The sequence below is a fragment of the Manihot esculenta genome, chromosome 13 (assembly GCF_001659605.2).
Source record: "Manihot esculenta cultivar AM560-2 chromosome 13, M.esculenta_v8, whole genome shotgun sequence".
Taxonomy (NCBI): Eukaryota; Viridiplantae; Streptophyta; class Magnoliopsida; order Malpighiales; family Euphorbiaceae; genus Manihot; species Manihot esculenta.
The window spans coordinates 35820060-35842803 of record NC_035173.2 but is presented as its reverse complement, the minus strand read 5'-3'; the positions used below and the strand labels follow the sequence as shown (position 1 = coordinate 35842803).

The window sequence follows — 22744 nt, the reverse complement described above, 5'->3', positions numbered from 1 at the left end:
ATATTTATCCCTGAATTGTATCAGACCGTGCTCGACTTGCTCGATTTTTACTAAGGTCGTTTCTCTTTGGTTGTTAAGATCTGGTCGAATCGTGAATATATGTTCTGATTATAGAGAGCCTTACACCTAATATATTATTAGAAGGTAAATTATTCCAAGCATTTGAATTTGACATTGAAACAGTAACTCTAGCCAAACTATAAACATATTGATTCACATATTATCCAATAATTCAAACCAAAATATCATAAAAGAATGACAAAAGATGAATACAATATGATAACAAACTACTTATATAAATATAATGACTAATAGAAGATTCACATATTGTCCAATGATTTAAACCAAAATATCATAAAAGAATGACAAAGAATGAGTACAATCCGCTAACAAACTACTTGTATAAGTATAATGACTAATAGAAAATGAAAGAGATTGAACAATCGGAAGAACATCATACTTTAGGTGAAAAGGGATCGAACAATACAAACAACATCATATTTTAGATGAACTCCACCAATGGTCGTATTATTCAATAAAGTGAAAAGAGATAGAACAATACAAAAAACATCATATTTTAGATGAACACCACCAACACTCCTATTCTTCAACCAACTTAAAATATCTTTTATAGCAATAATTTCTATAAAAGGAGGAGAAAGCAAACCCGTACAACTAATCGTATCGGCATGCAAAAATCAATCACAATAATCATATATAATCTATTCACGTTCAATTATGTTTTCAATTAAAATATTAATATTTAAAAGGAAAAATTACTATTTAATATTAATATTCAAAAGGAAAAATTACTATTTAATATTAATATTCAAAAGAAAAAATTACTATTTTATCTTTATAGTATGAAAAAACTTACTAGTTAATTTATCAATTTTAAAAATACATTATAACGTTCATGATATTTAAAAAATCTACTACTTAATCTCTCCGTTAATTTTATCTTTTAAGTATTATACTACTTAATCCCTATAATTTTGAAAACCTTATAAGTTAGATCTCTCAAATTTTAAAAAATTTACTAATTAGTCCATTCGTATTAAAAGTATTTTAGACTTTTTTTTATAATATTTAATGACTAAAATTAATGAAAAATTAATTAATAAATTTTTTAAAATATAAAAATAATTTAATATAATTTTTTAAAATTGAGAAATAAATTACTGCAGAGTAAACAATAATTTTTCTTATTTAAAAGTTAAATAACTGCTTAAAAATACATTGCGAAACAAATAATCAAGGAAATCTAAAAATTTTAAAAATAAAAAATTTCCTAATTATCTTATATTCAATAAAAATGAAGGATATGTCAGGCTTGAAAGCGAGTTAAACAAGAATAAGTAGAGTATAGAATTAATTAAACAATAAAAGCAATTATTTATTTATCATTATTTTTAAAAATTCAATAAAATAATATTTTAAAAATATAAAAATTAACTTATAAATAATAATAATATTTAAAGAATATGATAAATCTCTATTATTTTATGTATGCTCACATTTACTAATTTAAATCATAGTTCAATTAATTGAATTTGAACATGTGAATTATGAGTTAAAAATATGTATTTTTTATATTTACTATAAAATATATTTATTTCAGTTCATACACATTAAAATTAAAATATTTTCTTAAATGATATTTCTGTCCATCTATTTAATTTTCTTTAAGTTATAATATATACATAGACACGTTATCTCATTTATTTTTTACAATAAAAAATAAATTTTATTATATATTTATCACTAATTCATTAATTAATATGCATAATAACACTGATATGAATTATTAATTGATTGAGAGATGTATAAATAAAATTTGAGTATGTTAGATTTAAGGATTCCAATTCTTATATAAATTATTTTAAATATGATAATACCGTCTGGTGATTATATATTGTTTTCGTCTTAAAATTTAATTTATTTTTTTAAATTTTATTTATAATTTTGAACTTCTAATTTTATAATTTAATTTTAATTTAAGACATCAAGATTAAAAAGAAAAGATGGCTAATGATCAACACTTGTGCTATAATTTATTATATCTTTGTCATTTGAATGGTTTAAGACTTTTGTTTAAATTTAGGGTAAATTATAATTTAGTTCCTCTGATTTAGTGAAATATAATTTTTCGTCCCTCTGTTTTAAAAAATAATCAATTTAGTCACTGTGATTTTTTAAAAAAATACCCATATCAACTTCTTCTCCAATACTTTCGACGACTTTGTACATTTTATTTCTTTCTCTCTCCAGAAAGAAAAAAAATAATTTTTTCCCCTTTTTATTCTGTGATTTTTAACGCATCACATCTTTGCTATGGTGTTGAAGATCTGAGTTTTGCATATTCCGCTTATTAACTTGCAGATACTTTTTATTCTTAACCTTATAGTGGTGTTTGAACTGAACTGGGTTGGACAGAGGATTTGATGTGAACTGATTATCAGCAGAGGAAGCAAAAGAAGGAGTAGCAATACCATCACCAAACAGTGTTGTGTCGTCATTTCAGATGGATTTTGGGATTAGAAGCAGAAGCTATAAAAGAGAAATGGAAGCCATTGATGCCGAGAGATCGAGTCCTTGTTCCTTTCAGATTCAGAAAATCCTCACAGTAGCCCTAATGCCACACTTGCAATTCTTATTCAGATATCTTCCCTCCCATCTGCCGTTGGTATCGGGTGAGCAACTGGTGACCGACTGAAGAAGAAGAAGATAATGGATTTTGGGTTTTTAGGGTGTGGGTGTAAGGAAGAAGGAGAAGATGATAATAGATTTTTAGGGTGTGGGTGAAGAAGAAGAAGAAGATTGGTTTTTGGGGTGTGGGTGTAAAGACGAAAAAGTGTTTTTGGGGTGTGGGTGTAAAGAATAAGAATATAATGATATTAATAATGGGTATTTTAGTATTTTAACTAAAACTAACGGTGATTTTAACTGAAAATCTAACGGGAGGGACCAATGACATAATTTTTAAAAATCACAGTGACTAAATTGATGATTTTTTAAAACAGAGGGACGAAAGATTGTATTTTACTAAACCAAAGAGACTAAATTATAGTTTATCCTTAAATTTAAGATGGTGTGTCAATTTCTAAGTATATTGGAAAATATCAATTAAATATTGTATATTAAGTTTATGCAGTAGGAGATTTTTTTTTTAAAGGTAAAAGGACTTAAGCAAATTAAATACGATATAAGATTTGAATAAGATATAACAATATCTTTATTTTTTATTTTGTGGCTTGAGCAAATATAAGGTATTATCTTAAAAAAATGTTAATAAGAGTTGGTGTAGATAAAATAAATTTAATATTTTTTAAAAGTTTTTGTGGTGAACTGATATTAATAAGTGGAAAAAAATTTAATAAATAAATAAAATTAAATAAAGAGATAAAAAAATTTCCTTATCAAATATTTTGAAATGAAAAAAAAATTATTAAAATAAAAAAAATTAACAGTCGAACACATTGCATCACCGACTAGACACAAGATGAAGTAAGGTCCCCTGTTGATTTCAGTATCACAAAAAAATATTTACTGGGGAAAATAAAAAGTGAAAACAAAATTTTACATTTTCCGAAAAAAAAAAAAGATTTTACATAAGTGTAGTGTGAGGCTCACCTCCCTTCTCGCGCGTATCCCGACCATCCCCAACCGAACTCACTGTCCCTTCTCTCTCTCTCTCTATTGACCTTCATTTTACCAAAAACATTAGAAGAGAAGAGAGAAGAAGAATTAAGCAGCCATCAGCCATCAGCCATCGGCCATGTCAACATTCAACTACTAAGCAACCATCTTTACTTCAACGCTCTGATCTGCTCTCTTTATTTTTATTTATATTAATCTTGCTTGTAGATTTCTGGGCATGATTTTCTGGTTCAAGGATCTTCTGGTGAAGGCTATCTTTTTCTTGTTTGGTGATTACTTCCATCAATTAATCTCCTAATTCAAGTCGTTGAGCTCTCACTTTCTCGTCAGGTCGTTAGTTCCCTTTGTGTTTGTTTGACTCCAGTTCAAGCAACCTCTTCACTATCATCCCTTTTACTTGCTATCTAATGGGAGTTTTTGTTCCTTTCTGCTTTGCTGTTATTCAAGAACTGTCCTTTTGGGTACCCAATTGGAGTTGAATCTAGGTCTTACTGCTCATTGAGCTGTTGGGCGGTGAAGGGTGGCGGTGTTTTGTTGATATGGTTGATTGTGAGAATTTGGGTTTTCTGTATGTTCACAGAAGGGGACGGTTAGGGTTTGTTTTTCGGCTTGTTTTTGGTTTATGGTTTGGGTTTGTGGTTTTAAGTCCTGTGGCGGGTCTCAGACCCTTGAAGGAACGGAATCGATCTTGGGGAGATGAGGTTAGTATTGGATTTGATATGTATAATTTTTATTGGGTGATCAAATGTGGATTGGTTTTTTGATTTTAGTGATAACTTTTGGTAAAGTTTGTAATTTGGATTAAGAATAGGTTTGATTAGCTAATTTTGTTTTTAATCATGTCAAATTTAGATTGTTTTGACATGCTTTTACTAACAAGCTTATTGTTTAAGACAAATTTACTTAAATTGTGTTTTTCTTTCTCAAGCAAAATTTCGTTGGGTCATTAGCAAATTCTTGGTGATTACACCAGATGCATTACATAGGTATACACTTTGAAGATAATTTTCAGAAATGAGAATGGTGAATTCTAGCTAAATGTTGTAACATTACATTTTTGGTTTACAAACTAGCAAATTTTGTATGTGTGGATAAAATGATAAAAGAGAATATGTAATGCTGCTAAAGTTAGATTGGCAAAGGATATTTAGAAGTATTGTTAGTGTAGTTTTCATTGCACTCTATGGATTTCAACTTGCCAAGATAAAGCAAATGGAAATATTAACAGTGAATGTATTTAGGTTTCGTAGCACTGGGAAGAAAAGGATCCCTTCTACTTAGCCCCATGATTGTAGACTTGTAGTTAGTGAAAAAGTTTAAGCTTGTATCACATTGTGTGACATACTTGTCAGCTGTTTCTGTGGATAATCAGAAGAAAGAGCCGTCCATTCCTAAGTATGCAAGAGTACATCTTATGCCCAAACCTCATTTAGAAGCCAGAGTGAAAGTTAGATTGTTAAACACAATCAAATCTTTTGATCAATAGAGCTTTTTTCTTAAAAAAAAAAGTTTGGGAATGAGATTTTGTTCCTATAGAGGAATGTTTGCAGAACTCAGACTCTAGTTGTGCTGATCTCACATTCATTCTCATTGATATATGCGATATATTTAAGTTATTTGGACTTTGGAAAGCCACTTATAATCTAGGTGAGGACTCCTAACAATTGTTTTATTGGAGTCAAATAAAAGAAATGGGGAGATAACTTTCACTTCTTGTGAAGAGTTCAATTCAGCAGTAGACTTTTTTCCTTGCTTTTTATATTTTAAAATAATATCCTGACTGACTAGCTGACGGGGAAAAGGAAAGAAACGACACATACTGTTGTCATCCTTTTAGTTAATGAAAAGGAAAAGAATTCAGCAGCTTCACAGCTTTGGGCATGTAAGTTTGTATGGAGGTTGGATGTGTGGATCATGATTATGGTGATTAGAATATTTTGTTGCTGCATGACATTTGAACCTTACTCATGTTAAGTAATTCAACTCAAGCATTTGAAAATATTTCATTGTCTTGTACCATTTGGTCAATTGTTTGTTTATTTCACTGTCTCAAATGAGAGAGGCTCAGCCTAACCATATTGGATACAACATTGCCTTTCGCTGTTTGAAAGGCAGAGGGAATGTTACCATTTTTCATGGCTAAATTTTATAAGGAAACTGTAGCATCAATATGTTTGAACCTAAGTTTTTGTGTTGGTATTGCTTCTTGCAGTGGCTATTTATTAGAAAAGATGAAAATGATTTGGGCCCATTTTCGGCATGGAACATAACAGGAACTTACAGAGGTTTGTGACTTTTGTTCTTGGTCATAAATGGAACAAATTTGCACCTTCTATAAAACATATTAGTTACAAAATGCATTTTTTTTCTTTTAGAGTACTTTGTATGTTCTGGTTTTTGGCTTTTTCAACAGTCTTGATAGCTGAATCCATGCTTTGGCCCATGCCTAATATTAATGGAATTGTGGACTCCATGGTGGTTCTTTTAAGGATAGTTAGATAAATATTACAGCATTAGTGAGTGTGGCATTTGCAGGATGCTTGAACTGAGTGCATGGGGTCACTTTCAGGATTTTATGGAACACAATTCTTTAAACTGTAGTAGTTCTTTGTTTCATTTTCTCTTCATGGCTATTAACTATAGTAGGCTATCAAAATTTCTTGAGATGACATGGATTAAAAAATTCATTTGCTTTTGAGATGGATTATTTATTGCAAAGTGCACAAGACTACAGTCCACAAGATTTATGCTGCAGAATATAAAGCAGGAAAGAATAGATAAGGATTATAGCATATCAGAATTTCTCAGCCTGATCCCAAAGAACTTTTGTGAGCTTGGTTTAAAAAGTTTGTAATTGTTTTCTATACAGCCCTTAAAGTTGCACGGTGTAATGGGAGTATCATTGTCAATTAGTTGGCAAATATATTAGGATATAAGCTTGAATTTGACTAATTGCTAGCCATTTTATTCTAGATGTCCATAATATCTTGAATTCATTATTACAGTCTTCTAGAAACCATGCAAAGTTTGTAGCAAGATTATGAATTGCTCAAGGCATAATATTTGGATAAAAAGTGAGGATGAACCATTTTGTACATATAATCAAAAGTGAGGGACTGAATTACTTGATTTTGAAAATATTGGGACTAAGTTATAGATTTTGCCAAAATTCAAAAACTATATTTAAATATATCCTAAACTTTTCATATTCAATTTAACTCTTATGTTACAATTACAACAAAATTGAAACTTTTGGCTGCACAAGATTCAAAGATTTGGCTATAATTGCGAATTTACACAATGTTTTGACTGTTTCGTCCAATAGGCCTTTATAGATGCACAAAACTATTAGTGTTAGTGACTAAGTGAATTTCATGCATTGCATTTGAAATTGCCAGTTTTTCATCAATATGCTTTTGATTGTGACATGTTGTCAGTGGTTCTCATATTTGACATTTTTTGGATTTGTGAATTGCAGGGACTTGGAAATTCCTAGATTCCACGAATAGCTCTTCCAGGTTTCCAGATTTCAGAAAATCCAACGGAGAATCTGTCATTGAATTAGTTAGCACACCAACAAAAATAACAGGTGTACATTATGTCCAGGTGTGTGTTTTCTGCTCATTTTGAGGATCCTAATTCCCACTAGTTCATTTCTGTGTAGAAATATGGGAGTGTGCCACGCTACCTTGAAACTTTGTATAAAAGTTGATAATCTATGATTGATTGGCCTCTATTCCTTATGTAGTGGAGCTTTGTCCATCTTAGAACCCAAAGTGTATATGCAAAAAGATGGATAGGCATATTACTTCAACTTTGAATGAAAATGAAGGGACACTGCACTTGCATGCAACGCTTACATATAAAAAAAGTATTCTCGCCACCCCCTTTTGGCTCTCGCTTGAGTTGCAACTTTTATGCATTGTAGGCTTTATGAGAGGAAAAAAAAAATTCTTCGATTGAAAAACAAATAAGATTAGAAAGGCTATCATTAATGAAAACAATGGTCGATATATAGTGCTGATTTTGTCAATAAAAATTGCAATTGCAACTCAAAAAGGGATTTATCTACATGTGTTTTATATGACCGTTGCATTCATTAATCGAACAACTTTAACTGGTAGGAAAATGCATGCCCAACATTTTCATTCTGGTGCTTGATGCAGGATGAATCTAGTTAGACTTGTTATGCCTCTTTCATTGAAAATTTATGCATATCTGGGCATCTGTATTCGATTTTGTATTAAAGCCCAAGAAACATGAGACTTTTGCTCATATGTTAACAACTGAATCTAGACTGGTATAGTGGGGTATTCTACACTGGATATTCTTTTCATTGCTGAAGCTGGTGGTGACTTCTGTTTTGTCCCACATTGGGACCTTTGCTTCTGGTTCTTTTGATTGGAATGGATTACAACTAGAGCTCAAAATTTTGACTTCTTGGCTTATGATACAAATTGTTTCACTTAAATTAATTTCATCATGTCTGTAACTGCTTTTGTTGACTTTCTGAATCTGAACTGGGCCATGAGGAGTGTGGATTTGGCTTTGCTGAGGGGGTTGGATCATTGGGCTCCATCTTGTTGCCAAAGTGACCTACGCCATTTTTGGACCCATTTATTTTATGCCTCTTTTTTGTTTTATTTCCCACCAATGTCGGACAGCCAGTCTTCCAGCAGCTTTAATATTTGATTATTCATGATACGTTCCTTAAGAAGTGATGATATTCCTTGCTCATGTCATTGACAACAGGGTGTTATTATTTTCCATGACGTGTTTGACAATACACATAATGTTGGTGGTGCTCAAATCAGGGTGGAAGGTGTTTACATATGGCCCTTTAGACAACTTCGAATGGTAGCTAACAGGTGAGTCTCATTGATGTTAGCATACCGTATCACCTGCACACTGCAAGTTTTATTAATCACATTTTTCAGTGTGTAATCATTGAAAAATATTGCCTTGACAAGACACATGATTTTAGTTGCTGGATATTTGAAAGATTCTCTTAAGGATGGTTTGTTAGATTTGTTTAGTACTAATGTTCTATTATTAATTATACTATGGCAGTGGGAAAGAGGGGGAGTTGAGCCAAGAAGAAGATTATATTTTATCCAACCCATATCATTTGGTAATACTTCCTAATTAGCTTTTATGTGACATATTTTTATGAGATATGGTTATAGGATAGTTTCCTATCATTTTGCAATGTTTTCTGTTGGCTTGCTGTCGATTGTCACTTAGGGCCGTACTTTCTTTTATTTTTTTTTGCCAATGTGTGCATTTTATGGAAATATGGTAGGTTGACTAATTTGTACATGTGTAAATTTATTCCCTGACCTGCCTTTTTTTTTTTTTTGGCATGTGATGAGTTTGACTGAAAATTGGTGCTATTTGTTGATTGATTTTAATGTAATTAAAACTAAGGTGGTGGAGATAGGGTATGTGCTTCAGTTATGTTGAGTTTGTATTGGTAGGATCTAGTTTTGGTTTGGGGCTGCTATTGGTAGAGCATATCAGCAATGGGGTTGGCTGGACTCTCTCAAGCTTGTCCACTGCTTGACAAATTCTTGCATTAGCAGAGATATTAATTACCAAAAGCTTAGTATGATCATATTAAACAATTTTCTATGGTTTATGGGTGATGCTGAGTTCTAACTTACAGCTTTGTTGAACAGCTTGGGGTTTTCTCATCTCAAGTGTTCCAAGAATCTCCACGAGATAAAATATGGAGGAGAAAAAATTGTAATTTTCTGTACCTGACTTTGACCTTAAAGTTTTAAGTTAATATTACGAATACAGTTCAGTTAATTTTTACCTTGTTTCACAGCACCAATTTATGAGATGGAGAAACATTGCAATATTGAAATTGCAGCCCAAATCACTCGTGTTTCTTCTAGCCAAAATGGTAATTGTGTTCTCTCAGCGTACGATTTCTTTTTGTTGTTCATAACTGATGTCTATCAGTTCTAAGACTTATTTCTTTTATCTAAAGGCTGGTGATGATGTGTGGTCTCTTCAGCGCGCATTAATAATTTGGGAATAATTGTGAATTTTCTCATTTGCAATTCTTTGAATAGGAAGTTTGAAAAAAAAAAAAAAACCAATTCCTCATATAGACTCCTTTATCTATAAATTATCTTCAATTAAATTAGAGAACCATGAACGCACATGACCATATATATGAATGTGCAAGGTACTTAGATGTCAAAAATGGCCCTTAATTTGTGTAAGTTCCCTTTTTTTTTCTTTGTTTTCTTCTACTATGTTTTTGTGCAGTTAAGATTTTAGTTAGTATTTCTATTCAATCTCTTTATTCATTTTAACGTCATACTAGACATGTGCCCATGCATTGCGTGGAAATTTTTATTGTAAACAATAACTAATAAAATAAATAACAAAAAGATGGTATATAAATTTAGAAAAGTATTAAGATATAAAAAGTTTTGAAGTTTTAAGAATGTCCCTTATAAATATTTGTGAAAACTCTTGTTCATCATCTCCAAATACGATTTATTATAACTTTTTAGATTTAATGATGGATGTTTAAAATGATTTTAGATTTATTTTCAAAAGTACTTTTAATTGGTCTCTGTTCATGTTCCTGTACTTGTGATTGTGGTTTTATGCCACTATTGTGTTTATTAATTATTTTTTAAATTTACTTCTCAATAGCTATTTATTTTCTTATTATAACTCAAGCTATATGTTGTTGCTTTATCTAATAATTTTGCTTTATATATTTATACAGGTTTATATTTATACAGATGTTATATTTAAGAGGATTGGGAAATGAAATACTCATATCGATGAATGATTAATGATAAAAATTTGATTATAAATTTAGTAAGACCAATAAATTATATATATATATATATATATATAAGGATATCTAATAATTCATGCTAATAATAAGATAGGGGCAAAATGGACAAATGGGAAAAAGAAAATCTAATAGAGTGCCACTTGTCACTCTTAGGTGAACTTGTATTAGAGACTAAGTGCTACTTGTCCCTCTTAGGTGAACTTGTGTTAGAGACTGACTTTATTATATTTATATAGATTACGTCAGTCTCCCGGTTTTCTTCTGTCTCTCTCTCTCTCTCTCCTTTCCCGGCCCATAGCAGTAAACCATTGGAGGAGAGCTTGATATTACATGTATCTCTGACCCTTTTTACCATCTGCCCCTCCTTTTCTTGATAAATGTGGTGCACAATAGGAAACAAATATAAGAAAATGGAAAACAATTATTTGAGTGGCTTGTGTACAGTGGAAAGAAAATCTCTAACCTTTCTTGTTTATGTAAAATATACTTTATTGAAGTATAACGAGAATTTTTATATGTGTTATCTAAGTTATGATGTATTCTTGTAGATGGAGACCGTGATCGTTATCACATAGAAGGGTTAATGGAGAGTCCTGCCGTGGATGATGATGGGGACTGCTTCTCACCTTTACTGCTAAATGCTACTTCTGTCAACATCGAAGTATACTACAATAAAGCAGTGAACTATACCTTGATGGTCACTTTTGTATCCTTAATATATCGTTCTTCTTTGGGATCCGTGTTGACATTTTATTAGCTAGATTTGGGTGGATTCCTTGACATGCTTGCATCAGGTCTCTTTCCTCCAGGTTCTTCTGTTGATTCGACAAATGGAACATAGCAATACCCAATCAGTAAGATTCACACTTTGTATTTCTGTTATAAGCAATTAGTTTGTATGGATGCTATGGATATAGAACCGTGTTTCTATGTTCTGAATTTTCAGTATTTGTGACATCTTATGGTTGCAATCAAGTGACCATGGTTTCCTTTTCATGAATCAGGGAGCTGCCAAAGTTTCAATTTTAATGATTGGGCAGCAGGCTATCATGGATGCTTATCTTTGCCTTTTACATTTGACAGCAGGAATATTAGTTGGTAATCTTGGCAACTATAAGTCGTAAATTACTTACATTTTTACTTTTTTTTTTTGCCCTTTTTGACGTGACATTAGTCTTGTGCATTATGGAAATTACCTGAAGTATGGAGCTGTCAAAGTAAAGACGCGGTTAGGGAGAGTTCTGTTATAAATTTCCTCTCCTGCCATTTACTCATGACATTCCTCTTACTATTTTTTCAGCCTTTCCAGTATAGAATTGGGAGTTGATATACTTGAAAATACTATGCTTGCGCTTGCTCTGCAAAGCAACTAAAAGGGATTTCCTTTCAGTTATGCTTGCAAATGTGCATGTATTTGTGCATTTCTTCATCCTATGTGCATGTATTTGTGCATTTCTTCATCCTATGGCTATACGCTCCAAATGGCTATGCATATATGGTTGCGGAACATAAGTACTTTGTATATTCGTTTGATACATTTATGGTCCCAATGGTTAAAGCTGATCCTCAACCATAAAGTACAAGTTGTGGTTACGTGGCTACCTAAAAATTGCTTCCTCAAAATTTTCTAATGCCCAAGTAAAAACCAATTCATGTGAGGAGAAACAGTAGCTGTAGGTCCATCTAGGCACCTGTTCAACCTGTAAACCTTGCCAGGACAGGCCAAGATCAACTGTTCATTGGCCTGGACCAGCCCTGAAGCAGCATCCAGGAGGGCATTAAGGGGTCCTCTGAACTGAAACTGGCAGTTCAAACTTCTGGTCAAGTCATTCTTTTTCTTTTTCGAAGGAAAAAAGGTGGCGGCTTTAGAGGGCGCCATGTGGCTCAAATGCTTTCCAAAGCCAACGGTGGAACTATGGCCTACCATTCTGGTTTATTTCCTGGCCAGGCTCTGAATCAGCCTGGATCGAACCAGTGGCCAGGCCTAATTAGGTGTAAATGTGAAAATTCCAAGCGCGGACCCTGCCCTGAGCTCCTCAGTTAAGCTTGAATAGTATTTGTATTTTTCTTATTAATTTTTACATGTCCTGAGCTACCTTAATCCTGCTATTGTTTTTTGCATTTGACTATCCTATGAATTGGTATCATGCAGATTTTCACATACTGCGTTAGTTTCTGCTGCTTTTTTCTTTCTCATGTGTAGTCCTTTGCTGTGCAGAGTCCTTATTTAATGCTTTTGCAACTGCTGCATTTTTCAAGTTTGTAGTCTTCTCAATTTTTGAGATGAGATATCTTCTTGCTATCTGGAAAGCAAGCAGGCCCATGAATAGCGGTGAGGGTTGGGAGACAATGAGGCGTGAGCTCTCAGTTCTATATAGTCGTTTTTGTAAGTAACACTTTGGAAATGCTACCCATCAATTTAATGCTATTTGTTGAATACTCTTCTATTTTATTGCTTTTCATTTCCACTGATAAACTAATCTATTTGGGGGTTACAATTTACGTATCCTTGAATGCCCTTGACGTTTTTGCTATTTATATGTGCATGTGCAGCTGAAATTATTTTTTTTTTTTTTCCATTTTCCTGGGCTAATTTCATATAAATAATACAACTATTTGCAGATGGGATCCTTTTGGGTGGCATTTTGGTCATGTATGAGTTCCATAATTTTCTGAGACCAATTCTGCTCTTGATGTACTCTTTTTGGATACCCCAGATTTTCACTAATGTTATTCGTGATTCAAGAAAACCTTTGCATCCTCATTATATCATAGGCATGACCATTACTCGGCTAGCAATCCCACTGTATATATTTGGATGCCCTAACAACTTCATGCGCATTGAGCCTGACAAGACTTGGTGTATGTGTTTGAGCATATTTATCGGACTTCAAGCATCGGTTCTTCTTCTTCAACACTATCTTGGCTCTCGGTGGTTCATTCCTCGGCAGGTTGGACACAATTCTAGACATTTTCTTTGTGTTTGGGCCAAATCGTTTCCTTTTCTTTACCCATGGATTTTATTAACTCATGTCATGTGTTTGCACATTTTCATGCATATATAGATCAACTCGCATGCATGAAACATGGAAACTATGAATTATATTAAGGCACAATGATCATTATTATGAATTATATTAAGAAGGCACAATGAGTACATTGGATGATCAAACCATGTGCAACTAAGCCATGCAGAGTTGCATACCGCATATACCTGAATGTTTTCATTGCTATAGTTTCTGAAGTTATATTCTTTGTCCTGCACAATTTTACTATCTGATATGTGGTTCTCTATGAAATTTTTTATGAATCTTCAAAATTCTCATTTCTGCACTCATGTGTATTTGTATCTGTCTCTCTCTCTCTCTCTCTCTCTCTCTCTCTCTCTCATACACACATACATTTCTATGTGAAATTTTTGCTATCGTGTTCACGTTTATGTTTATTCTACGTGCCTGTATGCAAACTCTGTGATGTGCATGCACTTGATACTCTTCCCTGAGTGTCCTGTCTTCCAAAATCTTCTTCGTATATGATGGAGTTTTCCAGAATTTGCTGATGAAATAATTGAAGGATTACTTTCTTCTTATATTGTTTTGCTGTTGGCTTTCTTGTTGGTAGGCATTGCTTTTGCTGGATCTGTAACATAACTCAGCAATGCCTTTATGCTTGATTCTTTTTCACTTCATCTTGTTCTTAAACGGGTAAAACAATTTGACACTATGGTTCCGATAGTAGAAACCTTGTTTCTTATTGAATTGAAGCAAGGTTTTCAATGGAGTGTGGTTGAAGTGTCTTGGCATCTTTTCTTTTCTTGTAAAGCTGCTATGACTTTGGTTTTGGAGAAATCACTGTGCTCTAGTTGTTTGCAGATTTTGCCCGAGAAGTATAGCTACTATAGAAGGTTTGACCAGGATACAACTCAGGCAACAGACTGTGTTATCTGCATGACTGCAATTGATCTCACCCAGCGTTCTAATGATTGCATGGTATGGCATTTGGTCTTTTGTGGTTTTGTTGCCCTACCTTGTTCTTGACTCACTTCAAATTGCATTTTCTCTTACAGGTGACTCCATGCGATCATTTTTTTCATTCCGGTTGTTTACAACGGTGGATGGATATCAAAATGGAATGCCCAACTTGCCGGCGACCACTACCACCAGCTTAGGGAGATTATTCCACTTCCCCTTATATTACATAGGATTGATTGGCGTTGCCCAACTGTTAATTATGGTAATCACCTTATACAAACCTGAGGTATTCTTACTATTAGGTTAAGATTCTTGCTGAGAGTTCTGCTTACCTGTGAACTGAAATCTCTTCATTTCACTTCTTTGGGCCATTGCAAGACGCATTTGATTAAGGGATACAGTACAAAATTGAGGGTACCACTGTCCTTTGCTGGCCCCTTCAAATCAACTAAAACAAATAGAACAACAGGTCAAGGGAACACCGGCCTGAGATTTTCCTTTTCCCTTTTGTGTCCTCTGTAGCATTTGTAATACAAATTTTCATGTAATTAGCAGATGACAGATAATACCATTCTCATTAGTTCACAATGATTCCAGATCAAGCACTTCTATTTCTTTTTTCATCAAATTTCATACTTCTGTAGACTTTTATGCGAGGACAATTCTTTTTCTTTTTTGTTTCTTATCAATATTAACCCTTGGCCTATGCAAATTTCATCCATCATTTGCTTTGAGCATATAATGAAATGGATCAAATGCTGCATAATCTAATGGTGCTGGCCATGGCGCATACTTTGGATTCTGTTCTGCAATCTTAAACTCATACGTCTATTCTATTTCAGGTGGGGAAAAGAACCCATATTTTGGTTGGGTACATCTTCAGAAGATAGGTGAGCTAGAGGCATAAGCAACATTGAACTTTCCTGATGCTGCAACAAGTTGTACTTGACATCTTCTGTTAATTGTATAATATATATCTGTTGCACACTCATTGAAATTTCATAAATGCAAATTATTTTCAATTTCATTTTTGGGTCACTGCATTCTTTCCCCACTTTTGGAAATAAAGTTTCTTAATAGTCATAATAACAACCCTCTCCCTTCATCCAAATTGTTGTATTGGATTCATTTGGATAATAATATAATAGCCTTCTCAGACGTGGGTATTTGATCTCTCTCTCTTCCTCTCTCCCAAAGAAATCTAAAACCAAGCCATTAGCAGAAAAGTTGCATCACGTCAATGTGTTATACATACTACACATACTGGAAACTTAAGAAGGTATTTGATTCATGAAGATGGAAAAAATGTTATCAAAGCTTTTAACAGTGACTTGAAAAGAGAGATCTCGTGCAGAAGTGCCTTGTTTTGGCATTTAAGTTCAGGAGCTAAAGCTTTTTCTAAAAACTCAGTTAGGTAGTCTATTAATTTTGAAAAAACAGGAGTATTAATTAGTCTCTATTAATTTTATCATTAAATATTTTACTATTTAGTTTCTATGATAGTCTCTCTATTAATTTTATCATTAAATATTTTACTATTTAATTTCTATAATTTTAAAAAATTTATTAGTTAGATTTTTTAAATTTTTAAAAAATTTATTAATTAATAGTCCTTTAAATTTTTAAAAAATTTGTTAATTAATTTTCTATATCAGAGCCATTATAAATATTTTTATTATATTTAATAGCAAAAACTAATTAGAGATTAATTAGTAGACATTTTAAAATATCAAAAATGTTTTAATATATTTTTTAAAATTGAAAAACCAATAAATGAGTTTCAAAAAGGTGTTTTTATAATTAAAACTCAAATTAATTTTAGTTGCATTTAAGAAATTGTTTTCTCAAAATCAGCTCCATACCAATATCAGAAGAACCCTAATTTTCTAAGTGAGTTATTGAAGCATCCCACGTCAAGCATGCATCAGAGAAAACTGTTACGACCATTGTATGTGCATGCTTTAGCAAACTGGAGATTGAACTAGTAAAGATTGTGAATTGTGAAACACACAGTATCTTCAAGCAGTATATACATCGGAAAAAAGAAAACAAAAAAACAAAAAAAGCATCAGCAGCTTATTTACAAGACCACTTGCAAACTGAAGATTGAAACTTATTTTGAATTTATAACTATATTGCAAAGTTATTTACGTAGAGCTTGGAGCAATGGAAGGAGCAAACATAGGAGTTGCTGCAGGTACTATTGCAGGACCAAAAGGAGCTGCTGCACCAAAAAATCTACCACCTCCACCACCAACAGCACACCGTTGCTCGTGGCAGTCCACAGGATGCTCAAGCACTGGATTGCATACTTCCTTGCTCCTTTGCAGTGGCTTCTCCGGCAAACAGTTGCGACGATCATCAAAGGCGACGCCTCTAGATGTCAGGTTCATGCAAATACCCTCTTCCTCACAGAAGAAGTTGTAAGAAAAGGTAAAATTAGACAGACTTGGTAATACACAAACTCCATCAGGCACAAGTCCACTCATCATATTATGTGCTATATTTAACAACTCCAAGTGAGCTAATCCTGCAAGGCTGTAAGGTATAGGACCAACAATTTTGTTATGACTAACATCCAATACCCTCAATTTGTAGAGATATCCAATTTCTGGAGGCAAACACCCTGTCAAATTGGTATTGATTAGCAGCAACTCCTCTAAACTTTCTGCAAAATTCGATATGCTCGGTGGCAGGCAGCCTCCAAAGTTGTTATTAGCTATTACCACGACAGTTGCTGTACTGCCATTTAGAAAAGCTGGAATCACATTAGTAAAGCGGTTGTTGTTGACAAATATTGCATCTAGTTTTTTCTGGAAAAGTTGAGGAGGCAATGGCCCTTCGAACTCATTGTAGCGGAGGTCGAGGTATGTAAGCTTGGGAAGAGAGAGCACGGCAGAAGGAAATGGACCAACGAATCTGTTGTTGCTAAGATCAAGTTCATAAAGAAGAGAGAGATTGGATATAGTTTGTGGGATAATACCACAGAAGCGATTGCTGTTTAAATGGATGAGTGCTAAATCAGTTAATAGGCCTAATTCATCAGGGAGAAAACCTGCTATATCAGCATGATTGAGGTCTATTCCAGCAACAACTCTGATTTTGGGGTCATCAAGAGCAGCTGTACAATAAAGACCAGTATATTTGCATACATCAGGACCAACCCAGTTGGAAGTGGAGTTGCGGGGATCGGAGAAAATCACCCGTTTCCACGCTTGAAGAGCTATAAAAGCTTGTTGCAGCCTCCGGTTTGACGTGCGAGAATGGTGGTGATGATGGGTAGAGGAGCCATGCTTTGCAGCTACATTGTTGAACAAACAAGATAGGTGCAAAAGTGAGAAGATTAATAAAGCTCGGAAAGGAATAGGATTAAGCCACAAAGAAGCCATTGTGTAATGGGGGTTTAAGGTTGTAAGATAGTAAGTTCTAACCTGTTTATGTAAGGAGAGCTAGCTCTTACCACAAAATGAATTATTCTGGTCTTCCTTTTAATCATGCTGCAAATGTCCAAAGGAAAACATTGATTTTCTCTTCTAGATGATAGATTACACAGAAAAATATTCAACGACCCATTACAGCGACAGTTAACCGTTACATTATGCAGAAAACCTTAAAACACATTAATGTGGGAATCAGATAAGCATGAGCTTTGCAGAACAGCCAAACAATTGTTTCATTGTTTGCAGTTGCTGTTGTCTTTTGTAAGGCTCAAGTTGGCAATAGTAGCAGACAAAGAATTGGTGATGATGGGTACAGTTTGACTCAGAAATCTGTTTCTTCCATAGGATTAATCAAGAATTAGTTGCAGAACAGGGGGGGGGGGGGGGGGTTTAGAAAAATGAGGTGAAGAGAAGATGATGCGCATGATATGGACTTACCTCCTTCCATATTTTTATGGGTTGTTTTCACAGTTAGTTTGAAGTGGAGAAGGAGAAAGACAGCTTCAGCCCCTGAAGGAAAAAGGGAGAAATTTTTCTTGCAATTTAAGCAATCAATAAACATGTGTATCACCAGAGATGGAGATTGATCTACAAGACAACAAATTTGGTCTGTTCGGAGATTATCTTCAAACTTGGTCTGACTAAACATCAAATGAACCCAGAAGAAAAACCTTCGGTACTTATATTTTCATCCTCCCCTTGTAACAAACTCATCTTTCCGATACTGAGTAGAAAATTAATTGATAAAGGATAGATTTTAAACACTCTGCTAATTATAAACTCGTTGAATCGCTGTCTTCTGATGCACAGTTCAGTAACATGAGAACAGACATTTACCTCAGTAGAAAATCCAGAAAACCGAAGGAATTTCTCTTTTTTTTTTTTTTCGATTTCCGCGTTTGACAACATAATAAATAAATAATGATCCTTCTAGCTTATTCAAACGAAAAGAAAAAAAGAAATTAAGGCAAAAACATTGTTATCACGTTGACTTTAACTATAAGCATTTCTTTGCATATAATTTATTAAACAAAAATGCCGCGACAATCCTGCAGAAACAGAAACATCATTTTTGGCACAATACTGAAAGACATGTATTTAATTTTTGAGAACACAACACTATTCCAAAACACACACTTCTAAAGGAACATTGTCTAATTATTCTCATTCAAAGAACAATAAGAACAAAATAAACACCATCTACCCCAAAGCTTTGATAACATCACTCAAAATTGAAAGTGTTCAGACAACTATGCGCTTTATATAAGAAGTCCCCTAAATACTGGGACCACTAGCGTTCCTCCCGAAAAAAAAAATATTCAAACTTGAGAATTTAGCCTAGACAAGCATCCCCTCTTCTTCATCATCATCATTATCGTCATCATTTCAACCAGAAATCTTATTAGCCACCACCACCAGATCCATATTTCTTGCCGAAGACAATGAGCTGAAGTTTGTCATAACCAGCAAGCACACCAGCACCTGCCACAGCACGCAGGATGTTTGCACCAGCTCCCTTGAAGAGGGATTTTGCACCTTCCTTCTGGATAATCTGTGAGAATGCGTCCAAAGAGCTCTTGTACTTCACAGCTTCTCCTGAGGTCATCATCATCCTTCTTCGAACTGTATCAATAGGGTATGAGGCCAATCCAGCACCTATTGTGATTCCCCATCCAAGCAAGAAGCTAGCCAAGAAGCTATCCTGTAGATACCCAAAATAAAGACAAGGCATTGAACATGCTATCTACCTTCAGATTCAAACACCACTGAAACAAAAAAAAGTACCCTACTTAGTAGGCATTGAGATTGCTTCATTGCAGCATCAATCAAGTGTTACAAGTAGGGGACAAACCAATATTTAAGAGGTAAACACATAAATTGATCATGATTTCCAATTTAAGTTCAAAACATTTGCCTGCCATAGGTGGTCAAGGTTTCCAAATAACACAGGTATAGCTATTCCACACCCATCCTTGCAGACCATCAACAAAAGCTACAACAAGATGGAATAATAATTAAATAAAAGAGTTAAATGTGCCCCAAATCATACCTGTAAACCACCAACCAGAACCACAGGTTTAAGAGAATCATACATTCCAAAATAGAGCCCACGGTACACAATAATTCCAACACAAGATATGTTGAATCCACGATATAGGCCAGCAATACCATCTGATTTAATGGTTTTCCTGTAAACATCAACCAAACCATTAAACTGCCTCTCACCACCCTTTTTAGCTGCCTTTGCATCATTGGCCAACCGTGTTCGAGCATAATCCAAGGAATAAACAAATAACAGGGATGAAGCACCAGCTGCTCCTCCAGATGCCAAATTCCCAGCAAACCACTTCCAGTAGCCATCTCTGTCCTTCTTGAAGTTAAACAACCTCTTGAAGTAATCTTTGAATGCAAAGTTCAGGGCCTAATTTGCCAAAAAAAAGGTGTCAACCAGATGAACAGGTACAGAAAGTTAAAACACTATCAACTCATATTTCCCTTTTTTCTCCCTTACTCTCTCCCTATGCACAAGGATTGTTTCAGTTAAGAAATTAAACATCTTTAGCTTTGATACCAAAGTGGAATTTGTGATCACTACAGTGCATGGCCATCTTTGAACAATCCAATGAGGAAGAAAAGTATTAAGAGATAAAAACAACTGATAAAAATTGAATAAGCCAAGCAAAATGACCTGGGTGGGGAAGTATCTGATAACATTAGCAGTATTGCCTCTCCAAAGAGCAAGTACACCTTCATCTTTGATGGTTCTGGCAAAGCAATCAGAGATTCCCTTGTATGGTTCAGACAATCGACCAGCCTTGATCATCTCATCCTGATTTTGAATCAACAGTTTAACTCGTTCAATTGGAGCAGCTGCAGTCTTGGAGACAGCAGCTGAGACACCTCCCATAAGAAAATCAATTAGAAAGCCACTAGCACCTTTCTCAGATGGTGCTTGTATAAATACAGGAGAGGGGGCTGATAAAAGTGCCAGGCCGGTGCCTTGAAGTGCAGGATGTAAATGGTTTTGGAGACCATTTCTATATGCACCAGTTAAGGCATAATTTTGGGTGTGCAAGCTGGGTGAAAGCTTAGAAATGAGTGAAGACTGCCCACTTATCTTCTGATGCACTGATGGATGCCATGATCCATCCGCCATGTTTGCAACTCAAAATGGTGACCTGAAAAAGAAAATGTAAAATTACATATGTGAGCTTCAAAGAACTCCTTCAAATTTGCTAGCTAAAAACAACGAAAATCAGCAACATGAAGGAAATTAAGATGCCAAGAGAACAAGAAAACTAATCCAGAAAAGAAATGACCTAATTTCACTGCAGAAGCAAGTAAACCATGATAACAAGCTTAACTTTGACACTGCATAGCACTTATGGTCCCACCAAGGAAAACATATAAATGTAACATATAAAAATAACAGCTTCACCGAAAAAAAAAAAATAAAGGCAAAAATTTTAGATGCCATAATATTTGGGATAATATAACGCAGTAATATTAAATAGCCAACAGCCATCCGGAATGCAAACAGCACCACATTTTGGGCTTCACCATGCATACAAAAGAAAGCATGAAAATCAACCAACAAGATCAAAATAAAATAAATGAATTTGCTACTTAAATCGTTTTATAATAATTCAGAAAATAATTTGTTTATAGCTATTTATGAAATAGCAAATCCAATACAAATTAATGTTAAAAAAAAAAGTAAAAAGATAACATAAACTGTTTCTCAATTGTTATCTTCTTCCACCTAGGCAACATAAATTTCCACAATGGCAAATCATTTCACAAAGCAAACCATTTTCTAAGACTGTCTCTAAGCTCTAATAAAACCAAAAGCTACTGCATAATAGAAAAGCATCATATTTATTTATATCTAAAATTGATGGAACAAAAATAAATAACTAGGTTACAACATAAAAAAAAAAAAACGAGAACAAGACCCAAACATAGGAAATTGCAGAACACCATTTCATTGATGATTCATAGTAAAAAATACATCCTTTCACCATTAAAGTGTTCCAAATCAAATGTATACAATCAAATTATCCAGCTTGCATGGAAATTTAAGTCAAACTTGCAAATTACATATCAAGATCACACTTCCTTCTGTTTGGCTTATATTATCAACTAAACAAACAGCCATTGAAGTTGAACAATTTATTAACTCAATAATTTAAAGATCCAAATTCAAAGCACCAAGCGATTCTATAAATAAAGAGAGAAACAACAGTATCAATAAGGACAAAAAATATGCGATGTAAAATCATCAGTTCACAAAGATCCAGCCTCGCGACCGCCTATATACAATAAGCAAATATATCCTTCAATTTTCTAGAGTGCAACAAAATAAAACACAGAATTTCAAAGCTAAGCTCATTTTCTCGGAAGTCAAACAAGGTGCGAAATGATTCATCATATATATAGACATCAACAGCACATTGAGAGAGAATATAGGAAGGATCCCTAGAGACGTGGAGAGATAAGAGAGAGAGTTACCTGAGAGGTCGCCGAGGAGTAAGAGAGCGCCAGCACACAAGCGACCTCCTAACTGTAAGGTGAAACGACCGAGACTATCTCTACTTATACGGAGAGAAGATTTCTAGGGTTTTGTTTCTGCTTAAATTACCGATTTGACCTTTTATCGCATCCCGGCTCCTATTCACCAGCACCACGGAGCTGGCTCCTTGTCTAGGTGCAATTTCGCCATTTCGGTATATTATTCCAGCATTACACCCAATTAGAAAATCCAAAAAAAAAATTAAAAATTATATAGAAAAAAACTTGATCCAAATTGGATAAGCATAAAAAAAAAAAAAAAAGATAAGCGTATT

At 33.9% G+C, this 22744-nt stretch overlaps 3 protein-coding genes across 4 annotated transcripts; 1 reads left to right on the top strand and 2 right to left on the bottom strand.

Annotated features, from left to right (window-relative positions):
- The first annotated feature begins 3648 nt into the window (after positions 1-3648).
- Positions 3649-15484, top strand: LOC110629918 (transmembrane E3 ubiquitin-protein ligase FLY2). 2 transcript variants are annotated; one of them, XM_021777132.2, is made up of 15 exons: positions 3649-4361; positions 5873-5945; positions 7139-7266; positions 8413-8528; positions 8731-8791; positions 9339-9405; positions 9491-9568; positions 11035-11192; positions 11281-11340; positions 11491-11584; positions 12705-12872; positions 13109-13437; positions 14349-14475; positions 14553-14719; positions 15300-15484. In XM_021777132.2, the coding sequence occupies exons 1-13, from the start codon at positions 4200-4202 to the stop codon at positions 14376-14378; spliced, it is 1524 nt and encodes a 507-aa protein (XP_021632824.1). In that variant the 5' UTR covers positions 3649-4199; the 3' UTR covers positions 14379-14475; positions 14553-14719; positions 15300-15484. The 2 variants fall into 2 exon arrangements, with proteins under 2 accessions (XP_021632824.1, XP_021632823.1); XM_021777131.2 differs by having other exon boundaries at positions 3652-4361; positions 14359-14475.
- Positions 15485-16455: 971 nt separating this feature from the next.
- On the bottom strand, positions 16456-17882 carry LOC110629817 (pollen-specific leucine-rich repeat extensin-like protein 1). Its single transcript, XM_021776962.1, has one exon. It carries the CDS (start codon positions 17844-17846, stop codon positions 16605-16607), a length of 1242 nt encoding a protein of 413 aa, XP_021632654.1. The 5' UTR covers positions 17847-17882; the 3' UTR covers positions 16456-16604.
- Positions 17883-18966: 1084 nt separating this feature from the next.
- LOC110629816 (ADP,ATP carrier protein 3, mitochondrial) lies at positions 18967-22564 on the bottom strand. The gene is made up of 4 exons (XM_021776961.2): positions 22410-22564; positions 20587-21076; positions 19948-20319; positions 18967-19599 (listed from the first exon to the last, which is right to left on the bottom strand). The coding sequence occupies exons 2-4, from the start codon at positions 21052-21054 to the stop codon at positions 19300-19302; spliced, it is 1140 nt and encodes a 379-aa protein (XP_021632653.1). The 5' UTR covers positions 21055-21076; positions 22410-22564; the 3' UTR covers positions 18967-19299.
- Between the last annotated feature and the right edge of the window lie 180 nt (positions 22565-22744).

Excerpts from the sequence above, each read along its gene's own strand:
- LOC110629918 (XM_021777131.2), top strand. The coding sequence starts at position 4,200 with ATGGTTGATTGTGAGAATTTGGGTTTTCTGTATGTTCACAGAAGGGGA. Across the intron at positions 5,946-7,138 it reads CATAACAGGAACTTACAGAG|GGACTTGGAAATTCCTAGAT; the intron begins GTTTGTGACTTT and ends TGTGAATTGCAG. Across the intron at positions 11,585-12,704 it reads GACAGCAGGAATATTAGTTG|AGTCCTTATTTAATGCTTTT; the intron begins GTAATCTTGGCA and ends TTTGCTGTGCAG.
- LOC110629817 (XM_021776962.1), bottom strand. The coding sequence starts at position 17,846 with ATGGCTTCTTTGTGGCTTAATCCTATTCCTTTCCGAGCTTTATTAATC.
- LOC110629816 (XM_021776961.2), bottom strand. The coding sequence starts at position 21,054 with ATGGCGGATGGATCATGGCATCCATCAGTGCATCAGAAGATAAGTGGG. Across the intron at positions 20,320-20,586 it reads TCAGATACTTCCCCACCCAG|GCCCTGAACTTTGCATTCAA; the intron begins GTCATTTTGCTT and ends TTGGCAAATTAG. Across the intron at positions 19,600-19,947 it reads TTCTGGTTGGTGGTTTACAG|GATAGCTTCTTGGCTAGCTT; the intron begins GTATGATTTGGG and ends GGGTATCTACAG.